This window comes from Oncorhynchus masou, chromosome 28 (genome assembly GCF_036934945.1).
Source record: "Oncorhynchus masou masou isolate Uvic2021 chromosome 28, UVic_Omas_1.1, whole genome shotgun sequence".
Classification (NCBI taxonomy): Eukaryota; Metazoa; Chordata; class Actinopteri; order Salmoniformes; family Salmonidae; genus Oncorhynchus; species Oncorhynchus masou.
In genome coordinates, this window is record NC_088239.1 from 61446724 (window position 1) to 61467647 (window position 20924).

General features: G+C 43.5%; 1 protein-coding gene across 6 annotated transcripts in view; it reads left to right on the plus strand.

Annotated features, from left to right (window-relative positions):
- Positions 1-20924, plus strand: part of LOC135518022 (splicing factor, suppressor of white-apricot homolog) — a 149143-nt gene that overhangs the window by 36436 nt on the left and 91783 nt on the right. For all 6 annotated transcript variants that reach the window (XR_010452104.1, XM_064942843.1, XM_064942841.1 and 3 more), the window contains exons 8-10: positions 4301-4631; positions 4781-4930; positions 5048-5141. Coding sequence is in view for 5 of the 6 variants with exons in the window: in XM_064942843.1 (XP_064798915.1) it covers positions 4301-4631; positions 4781-4930; positions 5048-5141 (575 nt within the window). In the remaining variant the exon portion in view is untranslated. The remainder of the gene's footprint in view (positions 1-4300; positions 4632-4780; positions 4931-5047; positions 5142-20924) is intronic.

Consider the following 20924-nt stretch of genomic DNA (forward strand, 5'->3'; position numbering starts at 1 on the left):
ATCAATCCCAGAACAACAGCAAAGGACCTTGTGAAGATGCTGGAGGAAACTTGAACAAAGGTATCTGTATCCATAGTAAAATGTGTCCTATATCGACATAACCTAAAAGGCCGCTCAGCACTGCTCCAAAACCGCCATAAAAAAGCCAGACTATGGTTTGCAACTGCACATGGGAACAAAGATCGTACTTTTTGGAGAAATGTCCTCTGGTCTGATGAAACAAAAAAGGGCCATAATGTCTATTAAGACCATTGTTATGTATGGAGGAAAAAGGGGAAGGCTTGCATGCCGAAGAACACCATCCCAACCATGAAGCACGGGGGCGGCAGCATCACCTTGTGGGGGGTGCTTTGCTGCTTGAGTGACTGGTGCAATTCACAAAATAGATGGCGTCATGAGGTAGAAAAATTATGTGGATATATTGAAGCAACATTTTCAAACATCAGTCAAGAAGTTAAAGCTTGGTCGCAAATGGGTCTTCCAAATGGACAATGACCACAAGCATACTTCCAAAGTTGTGGCAAAATGGCTTAAGGACAACAAAGTCAAGATATTGGAGTGGCCAACACAAAGCCCTAAACTCAATCCTATAAAAAAAATTGTGGGCAGAACTGAAAGTGTGTGAAAGCAATGAGGCCTACAAACTTGACTCAGTTACACCAGCTCTGTCAGGAGGAATGGGCCAAAATTCACAACTTATTGTGGGAAGCTTGTGGAAGGGTACCTGAAACATTTGACCCAAGTTAAACAATTTAAAGGCAATGCTACCAAATACTAATTGAGTGTATGTAAACTTCTGACCCACTGGGAATGTGATGAAAGAAATAAAAGCTTAAATAAATAATTTGCTCTATTGTTCTGACATTTCACATTCTTAAATCAAAGTGGTGATCCTAACTGACCTAAGACATGGACTAAGATTTACTAAGATTAAATGTCAGGAATTGTGAAAAACTGAGTTTAAATGTATTTGGCTAAGGTGTATGTAAACTTCCGACTTCAACTGTAACTGAGCAGCATGGACATGGTCCTCTTCAGTTCTCCTTCTCTGTCGTTGTCTCTCTCTCTCTTTTCTGTCTTTGTCTCTCTCTTTTCTTCCTTTCCTACGTTTTGTATTTTCATCTCATTCTTGTATATGACAATAGAAAAGATTAGCATCTGTCAATGAATCCTAACCATTGACTCGGCATCAAGAGGAATGGAGCAAATAAATATAAACCATGTGAATGATGGCTCTCCTATTGGTTTCCAGCCTTGTGCATATTGGATGGGTCTTCATAACAGTCGACCAGAGCGGTGACTAATGAGTTAATATCATCCAGTTTTCCCTTTGACAAGACAAGCCTCTTTCCCCCTCTCCATTGCTTCCTCTTCCTCCTCCTTCCCACCATCCTTTCACCTTCCCTTTTTCTGTCCCTCTCCATCCTGTACACTCCATCAGGGAGGGAAATCACTGCCACAGTAGAAGACCCTGTAGAGTATATAATGCACAGATCAGCAGGCTCAGACACACGCGCACAGACACACAGCTGTATGCTGAACCGGAAGCCCTCATCCTCCCAACTCCCACAATTTTGCTTTTAGTATTTAGTATTTATTAGGATCCCCATTAGCTGCTGCCAAAGCTTCCTGGGGTCCAAACAGGAATAAACCTATTACGTCACAACAACCTACATCATAAATAAAACAATACATCATACAAGATTTGATTAAATTATTATTATTTTTTAAAACAAAGACCATATAAAATGTACAATACTACAATGTGTGATTGTTTGTGTGCGTGCGTATGCGTCCATGTCTCCACAGTCCACGTTGTGCTGTGAGGTGTTGTTTTATCGGTTTTAATCTGATTTTACTGCTCGCTTGAGGTACTTGATGTGGAAGAGTCCCATGTAGTCATGGCTCTATGAAGTACTGTGCGTTATTCAAGCTTGATGATGAGTTGGTTATTTGAATCAGCTGTGGAGTGCTAGGGGAAAAACCAAAACGTGCACCCAGGGGAAACCCAGCATTAAAGAACACCCTCTGTGGAAACTTTCGATCCACAATTTGGCACAGGGTGTAAAGCCATAACACATATTTTTTAGCAGTAAACTATGATCGATAATGTCAAGCTGCACTTTTTAGTCTAATAAAACAGCTCCCACAATCATCGTATTATCAATTTCTTTCAGCCAAACATTCGTCAGTGCCGTACATGTTGAGTGCCCTTCCTTATAATCATGCTGAAAGTTAGTTGTTCATTTGTTTCTGGTCAAACACAATTTTTTACAAAGGTTTGGTAACAGGCTGATTGGTTGGCTGTTTGAACCAGTAAAGGGTGCTTTGCTATTCTTGGGTAGCGGAATTACTTTTTTTTCTCCAGGCCTGGGAGCGCCCACATTCCTGTAGGCTTAGATTGAAGGGATATAGTCCGCTACCACCATCAGTCATTTTCCCTCCAAGTTGTCATTACCAGGTGGTTTGTCATTGTTGATAGTCAAAAATATTTTTTCACCTCTTCCACACTCACTTTGGTGAAAAAAAAATGACAATGCTTGTCTTCCATAATTTGGTCAGTTATACATGGATATGGTTCAGAGTTTTTTTTCTTGCCATGTCATGCCCAAGTTTGCTAATCTTGCAAATGAAAAACTCATTAAAGTAGTCGGTAATATCAGAGGGTTTTGTGATGAATGAGCCATCTAATTTAATGAAAGATGGTGCTGAAATTGCTTTTTTGCCCAAAATTAAATTTAAGGTAATTTATTATTCTGATGGCTGTAGTATCAAACAGAATGTGAAAACTCAACTTAATACAGTTACAGTCTATCTCGTCATGGTTGTGATTCTGACGGTCAATAAATAAGTCTTAGTGAGGGGACCATTTTAGATGAAGGTGCCATTTTGAGCGACCTCGCACTGATCACCACACCCACAAATCATGACAAACACCCCTCTCCCCCTCTTGCTGCTGCTGATAACTGATTTGAGTGCAAATTTGCCAGCTCAAGGTTGTCAGAACAAACCTGGCTAGAAGCTCCTCGGATCAATTATTACACCTACAAATAGCAAATTGTCATTGCAAACACAGTCAGTTTGACACTTACACAATTAGCATTTCCCAATAACCTACCCACAGTAACAGTATGAGCCAAACTTTGACTTGCACCAGGGAACCCTTTGACTTGCACCAGGGAACCCTTTGACTTGCACCAGGGAACCCTTTGACTTGCACCAGGGAACCCTTTGACTTGCACCAGGGAACCCTTTGACTTGCACCAGGGAACCCTTTGACTTGCACCAGGGAACCCTTTGACTTGCACCAGGGAACCCTTTGACTTGCACCAGGGAACCCTTTGACTTGCACCAGGGAACCCTTTGACTTGCACCAGTGAACCCTTTGACTTGCACCAGGGAACCCTTTGCACGGTGACGTACCACACCTTTATATTTCCCTGGCTCCCAATACTCCTTTCCCACGGATGTTAGTTTTTTCTCCGCACTGAGTCTGGATCTGAGTACCTCCCTGACTTCAATGATGGCTGTCTCAGACTGAAGTATGTAGCAAATGATAGATCAGCAGAATAATTAAGTTTGAGTCAGTCAACCTTTTATATAGCCTATTTTCTTGTTTCTTTCTTCCCCTTTTGAATAAATAATCTGAACACTTATGAGTGAATCTGTCAGTTTTATTCATAACCTGTGTTGATCTCGGTCGGTATGCCAGTATGCTTTCTTCTTCCTGCTGTAAATTACTTTCTCTGAGCTGCTGATATGCTTGATTGAGTCTGAAATGGGAAGTGGGATTGTAATGATAGGCTTTGGAAATGAGTCTTTGCAAAATAGTTTTTGATATCTGCTTTTAAACGCATTATGATTTCCTACAAGCTGATCCTAATTATTCTTGTTGGGCCAGAAGAAAAGACTGTTCCCCTTGTTTCCCCATCCTCAACTGACAAAGTACATTTCATTAATTGGACAGCAATCAGGAATAGATTATTAAACATTTTAATTTCTATCAGCGTGGAGTTGAGCGAGCAGTCCTCTGTGAGCGAGGCTAAGATCCTATTAGAAATTACGTCAGACCTAAATGTGTATATATATGTTACCCCGCTCAGCACTGCAGCACACCCACACACTCTAACACAATAAGCAGGCCTGTCCCATCCAGTGCTGACTTACACGTCTGCTTGTTAACAGGGGAGACACGCAAAAACACATGCAGTTGAAGTATTGGCATGAATTCCTTTTTGAGCCGTGAGCTATTTTGAGATGTTAAGTGATCGTCACCTCTCTCTCTCTGACCTCTCCACAGCTGACATGGCAGCGATGTATTATGGGTACTGCATGCTACCTGATGGGACCTACTGCCTGGCTCCGCCTCCCCCAGGGATAGATGCCAACGCTTACTACAGCTCCCTACCCTCTGGTAGCATGCTGGCTGCGCCCTCTTACTCTGGAGCCCCGCCCCCTCCAGGGACCACGCCCCCTCCTCCTCCTGAGCCAACCACACGGTTCATCTACACGGCACCTCCGACTACATTTCCCATTATCCCACCGCCAACTACAGTTCCCAGCCAGGTCCCAGTCCGCCTCTCAACTCCTCCTGCTCCTGTTGTACCTGCTGCTATCATACCAGAGACCAGGTGAGGACAGTTATTGGAGAGAAGTGGATATATTTTGTCTTGATCCTTATACTACCTGTTTTTCCCACACATAATGTGATGCATTGCTAAGCAAGTTTCTTGCCTCTTTCTCTCTCTCCATCTCTGCTTATCTTTCTCTCTTAAATCAGTTCACAGCCCCCTGCTCAAGTTGCTGTGGCAGCGCCAGCCATCATTCCCCCTCCCCCTGACATCCAACCGGTTATTGACAAGCTGGCTGAGTACGTAGCCAGGAACGGTGTCAAGTTTGAGACCAGTGTCCGCGTCAAGAATGACCCGAGGTGAGCAGAAACGGACACTGCTCTTCTCCCCACTGAATAAAGGTGAACGGCTCACAATGCACTATTTGTTTAATATAATGGTTGTATATCTTATGTGTGTTTCTATCTTCAACACAGGTTTGACTTTCTGCAGTCCTGGAACCAGTACAACACCTATTATGAGTTCAAGAAGCATTACTTCATGAAGAAAGAGGGAATCAGCCTGCCTGAGGTATTATTGTCCTCTGCTACCCTTTTCCCTCTCTCTGATCAGTGTGCATTTAATACCATTTTTCTTGAATTAATTATATACCCTCTGGGGATGTGATGGATCTTAAGTCAATATTGCCTTTCATTCACTGAAATTCTCTCCAGGTTGCTTTTTAAAAGGCTCTAAAGCTTAAGCTTTCATGCTTGAGATCAGAGATCATCAATTGTGTGTGCTGTCCAGATATCAAAAGGCCTGCCTGCCTGCTCTTGACTCGCTGTTTGAAAGGTTTGTTTTGCTTACCAGGTTCAAATCAAATCAAAGTTTATTTGTCACATGTGCCGAATACAACAGGTGTAGACCTTACAGTGAAATGCTTACTTACAGGCTCTAACCAATAGTGCAAAAAAGTATTAGGTGAACAATAGGTAAGTAAAGAAATAAAAACAACCGTAAAAAGACAGTGAAAAACAGCAGCGAGGCTATAAAAGTAGCGAGGCTATAAAAGTAGCGAGGCTATAACAGTAGCGAGGCTACATATAGACACCGGTTAGTCAGGCTGATTGAGGTAGTATGTCGATATGGTTAAAGTGACTAATGCATATACGATGAACAGAGAGTAGCAGTAGAGTAAAGAGGGGCTGGCGGGTGCCTTTGGTGTGGTTTTCTCAATGAATGGCACCTGCCTGTTCAGCTCCTTGATTTAGCCCCCGGGGCGCAGCTCTACCCTCTTCAACACCCCGTCTCTCTCTTTCTCTCACAATTTTTCTGTCTCTCTCTCTTATCGGATTTTAGTGAGAGGACATTGGTTTTTAAGTATAACAATCCTAACTCTGTGAATTAACCCTGGACCAAGCAAAGCATTTAACCATGCAGCCGTGCTTTGTTTTCTTGCTCAGTTCCCCGGTTTTATCACACAACAAATGGATGTCAGGTACTTCTCCATTATTCAACAGAGATGTATTTTTTACCTTCCCCTGGGGTGTCGGCCGACAGACTCTCACTGGTACTTTTCTAGTGCTCACGAATCTAGCCACGAACCAACACATTAACAGTGCTGCGATACGTGTATAAAGTATTAAAAGCTACTTGAAACTCAGTCAACATTTTACATGGCTCATCTCTTGGTAGACATGTATTCAATTGTGTGACATTTGAATGCCTTTATGAAGAGAATACTGTTCATTTGTGTTTGGGAATTATTGGAAAAGTAGTTGGCTGGTAATTCTTAATGGGCTCAGGTGGGAGGCAGACGTAAGTACGTTGTAAAGATATTCTAAAACAGAAGATATCAAGGGTGAGCAGTAACAGACAGAGAAACAATTTATTCATCCATTTGCTGGCTAAGTGCTTTAAGTGGTTTATTTGTACCCCTGGTATGAACGATTGCACGAGCTGATAACATTACAGTAAACAAATTAGCAAACTTTAAAGGCAGGGGAATGATATAAAAAATGTGACTCTGTGCCTTTCAAACTTTGATTTTAAACCACCCAGGCTTTTGGAATGATTGGTTTTCGCCACCTGGTTAAATTAATTTGCTGATCCCAGCCCGTTCCCCGCACAGGATTGAACGTAGATGAAATTGCCTTAAAAGTGTCTCACTGTCCAGGTTGTTAACCTGTGTCAGATTAAATCTTGGCCTTAGTCTTTAACGAGGATGTTGAATGTATTTACTCCTTGGTTCTCTGTGTACTCTGGGTGAGTTTGTGTAAAAATGGCTAGCTGGAGCTGGTCTGGTCGTTCAGTTGGATATGCCCACACCCATTACAGTGCTTTTGGAAAGTATTCAGATTCCTTGACTTTTTCAACATTTTGTTACATTCCAGCCTTATTCTAAAATTGATTAAACAAAAAAAAATCCTCATCAAACTACACACAATATCCATAATGACAAAGCGAAAACAGTTGTTTTTTTGCGAATTTATATTTGAAAAAGAAGTCTGGGCTCTGGCTGGGCCACGCAAGGACATTCAGAGACTTGTCCCGAAGCCACTCCTTCATTGTCCTTGCTGTGTGCTTAGGGTTGTTGTCCTGTTGGAAGGTGAATCTTCACCCCAGTCTGGTGACTTGCGGGGTCTCTCAGGGGTAGTGTCTCTCAAGGGAGTAGCCAGGCCAGCTAGGGGAGTATCGGCTGTGGTGGCGTGACAGTGAGGATGGCTCGAGCTCGGTTACCTAGAGCGGTGACGATCAGGAGAGTAGCGCCGGTGACTCAGGCAGGGAGGGCCTGGAGTACGCCCTCCTGAGCTCTTCCTGCTCATGACGCAGGTTCTCATATTTTCTCTGCAACTCCCTACTGGAGAGGGTATGGTCACTCCATAACCACAGACGGGCCTGTAACAGGGCTGGTAATCTCTTAAATGAAAGAGCTGTGTAGGGCCTCGCAGCTCCTCTTCCTCAGGTTCATGACAACTGAGGTGGGTTGTGACAGGCATCTCTTGGCAAGACGCACAGATTATTTTTGGGGTACCTCAATATCTCAACTATAGCAGGTCAGAATCCGGCAATACGAAAGACCATGTAAAAACTGCATGCTGGAGCTGGTCTGAGTGGTCGGAATGCCCTCACCCGCTATATACTTAAAATCAAATTACATTTTGTTGGTCACATTCGCATCATATTTAGCAGATGTTATTGCCGGTGTAGCGAAATGCTGATTGGTTTGGTTCTGCCCACTATAGTGCTGTCTGGTTAGAACATGATGTTGAGACCCATCACTACTCTGGATGGTCACCACCACACAGACACAGCTGTTACCATTTGAAAATGTTTTATATGATTGTGTGGTTATATTTGCTGGACGCACACACCTCAGTAAGGAACAGCATGTCAAAAGTCTGTCGGCAGCACAACACTTCTTCTCAAGATGGATGATGGCGCGCACTAACTAAAGGTTAGTCAAGGAAGGTGGTATCCTGCAGCACATACAATCGCCCTGATTGGTTGGATGAACAGTGTGAACTGTACTCTCTCTTTCTAACTCACATTTATCTTCTCTGTACCCGCTGTGCTGCTCATATGAGACAAAGACAGTGTGGAAAATAGAAGAACAGTGGATAGGATAGAGAGTGGAACAATGACAAAAGACTGAACGAAGCACAAAGAAACAGTGGTGAAAGGGAGACGATGGCAGGGGTGCTACAAGTTGAATTGGGGGAAATGCTATGTGAGTTCCCGCAGAGTAGTTCTGTCTCTGTCAGCAGCGTCTGTTTTTATTTGGCGGCTGTGATTTCTCTTTCAGGGGAGCAGGAGATCTCTGGCCTCAGTGGAGTTCTGCTCCCCTGGCTGACTCTCCCACCAGGCTGTCCCTGGCTCTGCAGCATAATCTGGACAATTTGTTTAATTCATCCAGTGTCTCCAGCTCAATTAGGAGCCGTGTCAACAGAGATGAAATGATTCCGTCTGGCTGTGGCTGGCCTGGCTGCCTGGTTATGTCCATGGTCACTTTGGCCCCGGTTATGTACTGTCTCTGCTTAAGGTACCTCTTTAAACCCTGCAATGCACTTGAACTGTCTGATGTATCAGAGCTTAGAATGTACCTCAGGTATTCACACTCATCCTCGGTTTAGATTTATATAGATGAATATGGTTTCATCTCATCCAGGTAGTTTTTATATGCGTTGGTCTATTTTCATTGACCGTTTTATCATAAGCCACCATTTATTTTGATGATATGTTTCCACCAGAATCATCTCCTCTACGTTTTATGTTGTGCTCTATCATCAATCACACCTGAGCACTGGAATTCGAGTGTGTATCATATGATGCATGAGCCCATCTCATTCCAAAGCAGACAGTTGATCTGTAACCATTCTCGAATGGATCTTTGTGCATTGCTCTCTCTAAGCTGCGTGTGTGCGCTGGCTCGCAGCTCCCCGGGAATGCCCCACAGAAGAAATATATCCGCCCGCCCAGAGAAGCACGATATTGAATTTTTCCCCCATAATTAACACAGTCAATGTTTCCCTTTTACTGTGGGAATTGTAATTGAATCAACGCAATATTAGCAACTTTCAATGCAACATAACAAACGAGATTGTGTTGTAAGCAGAACGCATCGGAGTACTCATACTCTTTACATACCGGGGTGCGCCATAACCAGTCAGCTTCAGTAGGCCAACAGTAAATGTAAATAGACCATTGCCATATATGGATCTGTGCCATTCACTTTGAACTGGACTGTTTACAGCATGAGTGGTCGTGAGTAGGTGCACTTGTTTTGAGATCAAAGCAAGAACTGCGTTTAGCCACGTGTGCACATTTGTTCATATCCTTTACTAGTTAGTGAGTTATTAGCCCAGTTAAACATAATTTGCAGTCAGCAATATGGGAGTGGTTGCTTCCTACAAGAGCACAAAACATCTACATTTCTAGATATCTTTGAAAAGCGAGTCAGGGAAACAGATTTTTTTTTTTGTCCTAAAGGGGCAGTGTTGTATTTTGAGACCGGCTTGAATAAGCTATGTAGGCAGAGGTTGGCGTTTTTTTGTCTGATTCTCTGTAATAATGGTATGGAAATAATAATGCATTTATTTTGCATCAAAAACAACATTTTCAGTCATCTTCTTGTCTGAATGACAAGTGGATAAACAGGTTAATGTCAAGCCCTGCATGTTTTTTTTTTTCAAAAGTCTCATGGAATGTAGGTCTAAATTGAACAACACACCTTGACTACTACTGTAGGCTGAATGATAGAACAGCAATTTCCATGTTAAAATGTTATGGGATGCATTTTCTTTGTTGTTTTTGATGGTAGGACACGGTTAGGCCTACATTATGATCAAATAGCCAAAGTAGCCTACTTGACCACTGTCTGAAACTGTAACTTAAAGCGGGTACAGCCTCAGTGTTCACAGTAAACGCATGCTGGAAGTTGCACAGAATTTTTACAACCTTGAAGTTTGATCAGCAGACCTATAATAAATTGCAGGGAACATTGCTTATATGCCACACTGAATTAAAGCGCCTATGTGCACCTCTCCTACCGAATCAGACAATTTATTACCAACCAACCCCAGGTGCCATTATGACACATTTATAAAATAAAAAATAAAAAAAAACTGGTAGGCCTGTTGAGAACAAGTTCTCATTTACAACTGTGATCTGGCCAAGATAAAGCAAAGCAGTGCGACAACAACAACAACAACTCAGTTACACATAAACAAACATACAGTCAATAACACAAAAGAAAAATAGAAAGATTTATGTACAGTATGTGCAAATGTAGAATAGTAGGGTGGTAGGCAATAAATAGACCCTAGAGGCGAAAATAATTACAATTTAGCATTAATACTGGAGTGAAAGATGTGCAGATGATGATGTGCAAGTAGATACTGGGGTGCAGAAGAGCAAGAGGGTAATTAATAATATGAGGATGAGGTAGTCAGGTGTGGGGTTTATTTACAGATTGGCTGTGTACAGGTACAGTGATCGGTAAGCTGCTCTGACAGCTGATGCTTAAAGTTAGAAAGGCGATATAAGACCTCAGCTTCAGAGATGTTTGCAATTTGTTCCAGTCATTGGCAGCAGAGAACTGGGAAGAAAGGCGGCCAAAGGAAGTGTTGGCTTTGGGGATGAACAGTACAATATCCCTGCTGGAGCGCGTGCTACGCGTGGGTGTTGCTATAGTGACCAGTGAGCTGAGATAAGGCGGGGCTTTACCTAGCAAATAATTCTAGATGACCTGGAGCAGTTTCCCAAGAAAGCTAAGGTAACTGAGCTAAATGACTATTGCCCCGTAGCACTCACTTCCGTCATCATGAAGTGCTTTGAGAGACTAGTCAAGGATCATATCACCTCCACCCTACCTGACACCCTAGACCCACTCCAATTTGCTTACCGCCCCAATAGGTCCACAGACGACGCAATCGCAATCATACTGCACACTGCCCTAACCCATCTGGACAAGAGTAATACCTATGTAAGAATGTTGTTCATTGACTACAGCTCAGCATTTAACACCATAGTAACCTTCAAACTCGTCATTAAGCTCGAGACCCCGGGTCTCGACCCTGCCCTGTGCAACAGAGTCCTGGACTTTCTTACGGGGCCGCCCCTAGTTGGTGAGGGTAGGAAACAACATCTCCACTAAGCTGATCCTCAACATTGGGGCCTCACAAGGGTGCGTTCTCAGCCCTCTACTGTAATCCCTGTTCACCCATGACTGCGTGGCCGTGCACACCTCCAACTCAAATCATCACGTTTGCAGACAACACTTCAGTGGTAGGCTTGATTACCAACAACAACGAGGCGGCCTACAGGGAGGAGGTGAGGGCACTCGGAGTGTGGTGTCAGGAAAATAACCTCACACTCAACGTCAACAAAACAAAAGAGATGATCGTTAACTTCAGGAAACAGCACAGGGAGCACCCCCCTATCCACATCAACAGGACAGTAGTGGAGAAGGTGGAAAGTTTTAAGTCCCTCGGCGTACACATCACGGACAAACTGAAATGGTCCACCCACACAGACAGTGTGGTGAAGAAGGCGCAACAGTGCCTCTTCAACCTCAGGAGGCTGAAGAAATGTGGCTTGTCGCCTAAAACACTCTCAAACTTCTGCAGATGCACTATCGAGAGCATCCTGTCGGGCTGTATCACCGCCTGGTACGGCAACTGCTCGGCCCACAACCGTAAGGCTCTCCAGAGGGTAGTGAGGTCTGCACAATGCATCACCGGGGGCAAACTACCTGCCCTCCAGCACACCTACACCGCCCGGTGTCACAGGAAGGCTAAAAAGATCATCAAGGACAACAACCACCCGAGCCACTGCCTGTTCACCCCGCTATCATCCAGAAGGTGAGGTCAGTACAGGTGTATCAAAGCTGGGACCGAGAGACTGAAAAACAGCTTCTATCTCAAGGCCATCAGACTGTTAACCTCTAGCGTCGAGCAATCCCGTATCCGGGAGCATAATCATAGCCTCAAGCTCATTAGCCTAACGCAACGTTAACTATTCATGAAAATCGCAAATGAAATGAAATAAATATATTGGCTCACAAGCTTAGCCTTTTGTTAACAACACTGTCATGTCAGATTTTCAAAATATGCTTTTCAACCATAGCTACACAAGCATTTGTGTAAGAGTATTGATAGCTAGCATAGCATTAAGCCTAGCATTCAGCAGGCAACATTTTCACAAAAACAAGAAAAGCATTCAAATAAAATCATTTACCTTTGAAGAACTTCGGATGTTTTCAATGAGGAGACTCTCAGTTAGATAGCAAATGTTCAGTTTTTCCAAAAAGATTTTTTCTAGGAGAAATCGCTCCGTTTTGTTCATCACTTTGGCTAAGAAAAAAAACAGAAAATTCAGTCATTACAACGCCAAACTTTTATCCAAATTAACTCCAGAATATCGACAGAAACATGGCAAACGTTGTTTAGAATCAATTCTCAAGGTGTTTTTCACATATCTATTCGATGATAAATCATTCGTGGCAGTTGTCTTTCTCCTCTGAACCAAATGGAAAAGTGGACGCAGCTGGAGATTGCGCAATAATTTCGACGGATGACCCCAAGCGGATACCTGGTAAATGTAGTCTCTCATGGTCAATCTTCCAATGATATGCCTACAAATACGTCACAATGCTGCAGACACCTTGGGGAAACCACAGAAAGTGTAGGCTCATTCATGGCACATTCACAGCCATATAAGGAGACATTGGAACACAGCGCATTCAAAATCTGGGGCATTTCCTGTATGAAATTTCATCTTGGTTTCGCCTGTAGCATTAGTTCTGTGGCACTCAGACTATCTTTGCAGTTTTGGAAACGTCAGTGTTTTCTTTCCAAAGCTGTCAATTATATGCATAGTCGAGCATCTTTTCGTGACAAAATATCTTGTTTAAAACGGGAACGTTTTTTTTATCCAAAAATGAAAAGAGTTCCCCCTATATCGAAGAAGTTAAACAGTCCTCACTAACATTGAGTGGCTGCTGCCAAAATACTAACTAATCTCTAGCCACTTTAATAATAAAAAACTGGATGTAATAAATGTATTATTAGTCAATTAAACAATGCCACTTTATATAATGTTTACATACCATATATTACTCATCTCATATGTATATACTGTATTCTATACCATCTACTGCATCTTGCCTATGCCGTTCGGCCATCGCTCATCTATATATTTATATGAACATATTCTTATGCATTCCTTTACACTTGTGGATATAAAGTAGTTGTTGTGAAATTGTTAGGTTACTTGTTAGATATTACTGCATGGTCGGATCTAGAAGCACACGCATTTTGCTACACTCACATTAACATCTGCTAATCATGTGTATGTGACCAATAAAAATTGATTTGATTTTGTAGTATATGTGGCTTTGGTGACAAAACGGATGGCATTGTGATAGACTCCATCCAGTTTGCTGAGTAGTGTTAGGGGCTGTTTTGTAAATGACATTGCCAAAGTAAAGGATCGGTAGGATAGTCAGTTTTACGAGGGTATCTTTGACGGCAGGAGTGAAGGAGGCTTTGTTGCGAAATAGAACACCGATTCTAGATATCATTTTGAATTGGAGATGCTTAATGTGAGTTTGGAACGAGAGTTGACAGTCTAACCAGACACCTAGGTATTTGTACACATCTTTTACCCCAGGCTTTTATCCTAGGCTTTTAATGTGTCTCTGAGCCAGAAGTTGGAAAGGCAGTGTGAGTTCAGGGAGAGGGCAGTGGAAGATGTAGGTGGAGTTCTCATTCACTGTCAATGATTAGGCCTAAGTAACTCAGTCATCACCTCCTAAGGGTAACTTGGCAGTGTATTCACACTCAGGGATTTGGTGTCCCATTGTCACTCAACAGTTCTGCATTCTGCTGCCCCTGAGTATGAAATTAATATGAAGTATGAAATGAATGTTCGCATTGTGCTGGTATTGGACTGACAATGCCTGTGTGCCTTATCTACAGTATAGTCCAGTGGCATCCTCTCACACTCCCCTAACCTTGTATAACCCAACTGCTACCATTTTGATGCAGCCTTGTGGTTCAGCAGGTGTTGAACATTCCTGTAAAGCTCTCCGGTCAACATTACTGTTCAACCACTAGTTGTGCACAGGGAACTCATTTGCAGTGTTGTATCCCCCCCATCATGGTTGCCAGTTCACTTAGCATGATAGCTCACATTTATTGGTTTTCCTCGTTGGGTCTCGGCAGTGCTACCATCAGAGACATTGTGTGCAAAAAAAAAAAAAATTTGCAGGTGCTGTCTTACATGCACCGGTTTGGGAGTTGTAGAGGCTGGCTGTAGAGGCTGGCTGTGATTTTCCGTTGTCGTGTTGTGTTTCCTTTAGGTTTGAGAAAGTCAAAGGTCATTTGAGATCAAGTGATTCGTTTGACGTAGTTTTAGCTCAACATATTTAATGTTACCAGAGTCTGCTAGCAGAGTCAGAAGGCCTCAGTGGAGCAGTGGTCAAATGTAGGCTTGAAGTTTTTCACCCACTTTGGGGAACCATTTGTCATCTGCCAAATAGAATCCACTAACTTGTCTCTCCGGGAGAGAGACATTTGTAGCATGAGAGTCCGTACTCTGTCACAAAGCAGGCTGCACCCACAGGCAAACCAAGCGGCCGACTAACTAGCTTATCCATAAACTATGAGGTCTGCTGGTGATTTGGGGAACAGCTATATGGGATGCAGCCTCTCTTATTTGTATTATTAATCTGGTTTTCATATTTATTGGGAAAAAATGGTCTGTAAACTCAATCAAAGGAGGCATCAGCCAGTGATTGGGCTTGTTGTGGCCCTGCCTCTGGTTTGTCAGATTGGTCTTGACAGCACCAGCCACCAGTTCCACTACTATATGAATTAGTTTTGTTCTGTGACCTCGTTTAGCTGGGATGATGATTGTCTGTAGCCAAGCCTTAGTTTTGTGTGGCGGTTTCTCCCATCAATTTAATGGTTGTGTGTTTTCTTCTCATTGTTGATCCTCGCTCCTCGGTGGTGTAATCACTCCGCCTGCTGCCATGTCGGCACTAAGCTATAATCATCAATATTGTTTTTCTGTTGCTTGTGCTGATGGTTGAGATTGCTGGGTTGATACAGCAGCGGAGGTTTGGCAGCTATCTCAGTGTTTTACTAAAATGATGGGCTTTTGACTGGAGCTTAATGAAAAGTGGGAAGCATCTGTGGGCCTCCAGACTTCTTCAACCTCATGAGGAAAGTCAGAGCATGCTCATAATTGGCTCGCATTCAGACAGATCTCCTATTATTTATGAAAAAGTTGCCGAGGATTGTTCTACAACATGAGCCAGGTATAAGTGACTCATAAAATGAATATAATGTTATTATAGCTTGAATTAAAGCAAGGGGAACTACAAGAATGTTCTAAATGCACCCTGTCCTGCATCCGAGTGTCTGGATACTACACAATTACATACTTCACATCACCCTGCTTGTAAGGTGCATGAAATAGGTTTTCTCCTCTCAGTACTATATGAATATAATATGAATATAGAATATGTTCATTCTAACAGTTGGCTGGAGCAGCTTGTGTCTGAATATAATGCTAAATCCACAGGTCTGCTCCGTTCTCCCTAGCCTGAGCACCCACGTGTTTGGCAGATGCTGCCAATCTTTAAGGTGCCCTTTTGACTTTGTGAATGAAAGCTCCCATTTTAGACTATTATTTTTTTTTAAATGACCTTAGGCGTAATTGCTACATTTGCTTTCAGTCCAAACAGATTGAAGAAAGAGAGAGACAGTGGAAAAAAATAGATTAAACATCAGTTTTTTGTGTTTTGCTGACAATTTCACCAATGAACCAGAAGGAAACTCAATTGTCTTGTCACATGTGCGCGCAAATACACACTCATGCGTGCACGCACGCACCTAAACTTACACAAACGCACACACTTGCACGTTCTGCGAATTAGATCAATATCCATAGTTCGATGACTGATTGGGTACAGGGTTCCCAATGATCACTGGAATATTAACAATTTTGAGGCAGTTAAGATACAGCAGCAAAGAACTGATAATGGAACCAGAGCTGGATGCAGGCAGCAGGGAGTTTTTGGGGGGCTAGCTAGAGAGAGCAGAGAGAGAGAGAGCGACGTAGTTCTGTTCTAGTGTATCTCTCCAGGGACAGCTTGGCTTCTGGGGCCTCAGCTGGTTCTTGCTGAATAAGATTAGCCTTATTGTAGCTTGTAGCTCTCCCTCAAAGACTTGTTCAACACAGTGAAACCCACTTTAGATGGGAACATTTTAAACGCTCTTTCTCCCACTTTTATTGCAGTGTTCTGTAGAGTTTTTTTGTGGTTGTGTGTCACTACTGGCTTGATGAGCAGATAGCTTCACTTTAAAGCTAGGGATAACCTAAGGCTGTTAAAAACAATCCACACACACAAACAAACACATACTGAACAAACACACTCACACACTCTTTCTCATGCACGCACGCACGCACACACACACACACACACACACACACCTTTTTCATGATGCACCACTGGTGTCTGCAGTCTAGGGCCTTGTTTACAGGCTACTCATGATGCGTCATCCTTAGTTAGCTTTGGCTGTCACAGTCCCTCCCCTCCTGTCTTCACCAGCTGCTGGGGCTGCAGGCCTGACTTTGGTGCCTCCTTGCTGGGTTGCGGATGTCCACTCTCTGGCAGTGGTGTCCCACCCCAGGGACAACCACATTGCATGGCTGCCTCTGGCCCTGCCTGTCCCCCCTCCAGCTCCGGCCTCCATCAAAGGACCCAAGTGACACAGTGGTGGGGAGAGTAGTGGGAACCTGATACATCAATATTTCACAGATATTTCCCCCACTACTGCTTTGTCAAATTCAAGGGAAATGTCCTTTCAAGCTGTCCGAATAGACATTTTCAGTAGATACAATAGTGCCTGACTTGCTTTGTTTTACCCTCTTCCAGACTCTATCCTTCTCCCTCCTCTCCTCCACTATACTTCTACTGCATCCTTTCATACTGTAAAGTCTCTGATCCACAGGAGTGAGTACTATGCCCACTCCTTCTCTCTCCCCCCTTCCCCTCTCTCTCCCCCCCTTCCCCTCTCTCTTCCCCCCCTTCCCCTCTCTCTTCCCCCCCTTTCCCCTCTCTCTCCCCCCCTTCCCCTCTCTCTCCCCCTTCCCCTCTCTCTCTCCCCCCTTCCCCCTCTCTCTCTCCCCCTTCCCCTCTCTCTCTCCCCCTTCCCCTCTCTCTCTCCCCCCTTCCCTCTCTCCCCTCCCCCTTCCCCTCTCTCCCCCCCTGTTCCCCCTCTCTCTCCCCCTTCCCCCTCTCTCTCTCCCCCTTCCCCTCTCTCTCTCCCCCCTTCCCCTCTCTCTCTCCCCCTTCCCCCTCTCTCTCTCCCCTCCTTTCCCTCTCTCTCTCTCCCCTCCTTTCCCCCTCTCTCTCTCTCCCCTCCTTTCCCCTCTCTCTCTCTCCCCCTTCCCCTCCTTCTCCCCTCCCATCCCATCTCTCTCCCCCACTTCCCCTCTCTCCCCTCCCTTCCCCTCTCTCTCTCCCCCCTTCCCCCTCTCTCTCTCCCCTCCCATCCCATCTTTCTCCCCCCTTCCCCCTTCCCCTCTCTCTCCCCCCCCCCTTCCCCCCCCCCCCTTCCCCTCTCTCTCCCCTCCAGTGACGGAGGTCAATTCATTACCTTCCTTAAGCCATTCATTCTCCCGCCTGACTTTAAAGCAAGGTTAGTCTCGTGGCAGAAACTATTGTTCTTGATTTGTGCCTGCATCTGTGTGGCTCTGCTCTGCCGGTACGTGAGAGAGCCTTTGAAGGGCCAAAACGAGGGGGAACACCTACGCGTCCCAGAACACAAGTGGTTCAGTTAATTCTCTCTCCTTTCTTTAGCTTTCCTTTTCTTTTCTCTTTCCTTTTTTTTGTGTCCCAGTTCCTTAGTTGAGGTAGTAGCACCACCTCTCTTAGGCACTGTGTGATGACATATGATGTTTGATGCATTCAGATCCCATATCTCTTTTTTTCTCTCACCTCAGGCCCCTGTTAATGAGGTATGGTAAGTCAGTACTGACTTACATGGACAATTGGGAACTTGGAAATCTCTGACTTCTGACTTCAGTGTATTCAACATAACTGGGAACTCTGAAAAAAATCTTCTCAGACTGGGGAAAAATAGTTTTGAACACTCATCCAAATCGGAATTCTAAGTCAGAAACTCTGGTATCTTTCTAGAAATGACTTGAACATCACGTTGTTGTTTTTTAAACGCCCACACCAGTAGAGCTCCCCTTTTTCAAGCGGAGAGACGATGGCCAAATCCTACCCATGATGTTCCACAATGATGTAACTCAATAAATCATCGTTTTCAGTCAAAGTATGATATATTTTGGCTTGAAGTGCCAAATCAGAATGTGTGACTTTGGATGTTTCTGTTTCTGTGAGTCTTGCATGTCTTTTCCTACGAGATGACGTGCAGATTATTTTCAGCCTATGTTTTATTTAAATGTTAACACCCACTATCATGGCAATGGTTATTAATCAGAAACACTTGCTGCAAAGTTCTTCCAGGTAGTTGAGGCCTAGGCTGTCAGCTACAAGGGCAGCCTTGTCAGACCTATTGCCCACCAATCATGACATCATGCATAAAATATGAAGTAGGATTATGAGTGTCTAGTCTATCCTCATGTAAGGAGATGTGGGAGAAAATAGCCTACATATTGTTTTATTGTCTCTTAACGGCCTGAAGTCCAGACTCTTCCTTTCATATACTTACTAGCAAGCTAGTGATGACTATTCACTAACATACAACATGTTCTCCGATCTGGTGCTCAGGCTAGTCCCTTTCCTCCTCGGTCTCTATTGTTGTCTCTACCTTCCTGCCCCTTGTTCTGTTGTCTGTGCCCAATGTTTGTGCCATGTTGTTGCTGCCTTGCTGTGTTGTCTTAGGTCTCTCTTTATGCAGTGTTGTATTGTCTCTCTTGTCGTGATGTATATTTATATTTGTAAATGATTTTTAATCCCAGCTCTCGTCCCCTCAGGAGTCCTTTTGCCATTTGGTAGGCCGTCATTGTAAATAAGAATTTGTTCTAAACTGACTTACCGAGTTAAATAAAGGTTCAATTAAAAAATATAGTGAGCTGGCATGGTAAGACTTAAGGACTGTATTCAGAGGAGGAGATATGAAGCATGTGTTCTCCCCACTTTGACTGGGCCATGTCGAACGGGCTGTCCATTGGTCGCTCCACCACTGTATGTTGCTGTGATTAAACCCCTCCATCAGTGTCCCGTAGTAAACAGTGCACAGAGCGGACAGAGCATTCCACTGAGAACCAGGCCGACAGAGAGTGGGGGAGAGGAGTGATCGGCCCTACGTAGTGTGGAATGGCTTTCCCTTAATGTTCAGCCTGCAACCATCCCTCACTGTGCCTCACTTGCATCTATTTTTGACTGTCAACCTTACGGTACAGTATTGTATCTGGCACGTTCTAATTTTTAATTCTTAGGACAACTCCGAGCACTTTGTTCTTGAAATAACTCCATCTCAATTCAAAGGGCTTCATTGGCATGGGGAACATGTTTTCATTGCCAAAGCATTGGAATAGACAATAAACAAAAGTGAAATACTCGAACAGTAAAGTTTTAAAAGAAAATGTAGACATTTCAAATACTATATTATTGACTATGTTTAGTGATGAAACTATGCAAATAGTTGAAATGGAAAATAAACAGATAGGTTATATTCAGAATGATGTTTGTTCTTCCCTGGTTGCCCTTTTCTTGTGACAACGGGTCAACACTTCTTGCTGCTGTGGTGGCACAATGTGGTATTTCACCTAATAGATATGGGAGTTTGTTTTCAAATTCTTTGTGGATCTCAATAGAAAGGCTATGCTCACTGAGTCTGTACATAATCAAAGCTTTCCTTAATTTTGGATCAGTCACAGTGTTCAGGTGTCCTGCTACGGTGTACTCTGTTTAGGGCCAACAAGCATTACAGTTTGTGCACTTCCTTTTATTTATTCCTTTTATTATTCTTTCCAATGTGTCAAGTTAAATATCTTTTTGTTTTCTCATGATTTGGTTGGGTCAAAGTTGTATGCTGTCCTGGAGCTTTGTGGGGTTTGTTTGTGAGTCCCTGTAACAGCTGGCTGAGATTCATCTCTCCTGCAGGTGTGGGCTTTGTTATGGAAGGTTTGATAATCACTTATTTTTAGGTGGCTGTAAATGTTGTTTTCTTGATTTTGATAATTAGCGGGAATCATCCTAATTCTGCTCTGCATGCATTATTTGGTGTTTTACGTTGTACACAGATTGTTTTGGCCTTTCTAGGGTGTTTTTCCTAGCCACCATGCTTCTACACCTGCATTGCTTGCTGTTTGGGGTTTAAGGCTGGGTTTCTGTACAGCACTTTGAGATATCAGTTGATGTACGAAGGGCTATATAAATTAATTTGATTTTTGCCGAATTCTGCATGCAGTTTCAATTTGGTGTTTGCCCCATTTTGTGAATTCTTGGTATTGAGCCGACCTCACAACCATAGAGGACTATAAACTGATCTGAAGTATTTTCAGCCAGATCCGAATTTGGATGCCAAATTGTATTTTCCTTTTGATCATTCATAGCTTTGTGGAAGTTGTCTGTGGTGCTGATTAGGGATGCACCATATGTCGGTGAACATGTCGGAATCGGCCGATATTAGCTAAAAATGCCAATATCGGTATTGGCCCGATGTCTAGTTTAACGGCGATGTTGAAGCCTGATGTCAAAGCTACCGTGCATACCTATATAAAGTAAGTACATTACGTACTGACACCATGAAAAATGTTGCGCTAAACGTGCAACACAGCATTCCTAACCTAGCCCACAATGTCTGCTGTGTGGATCTAGCAGTC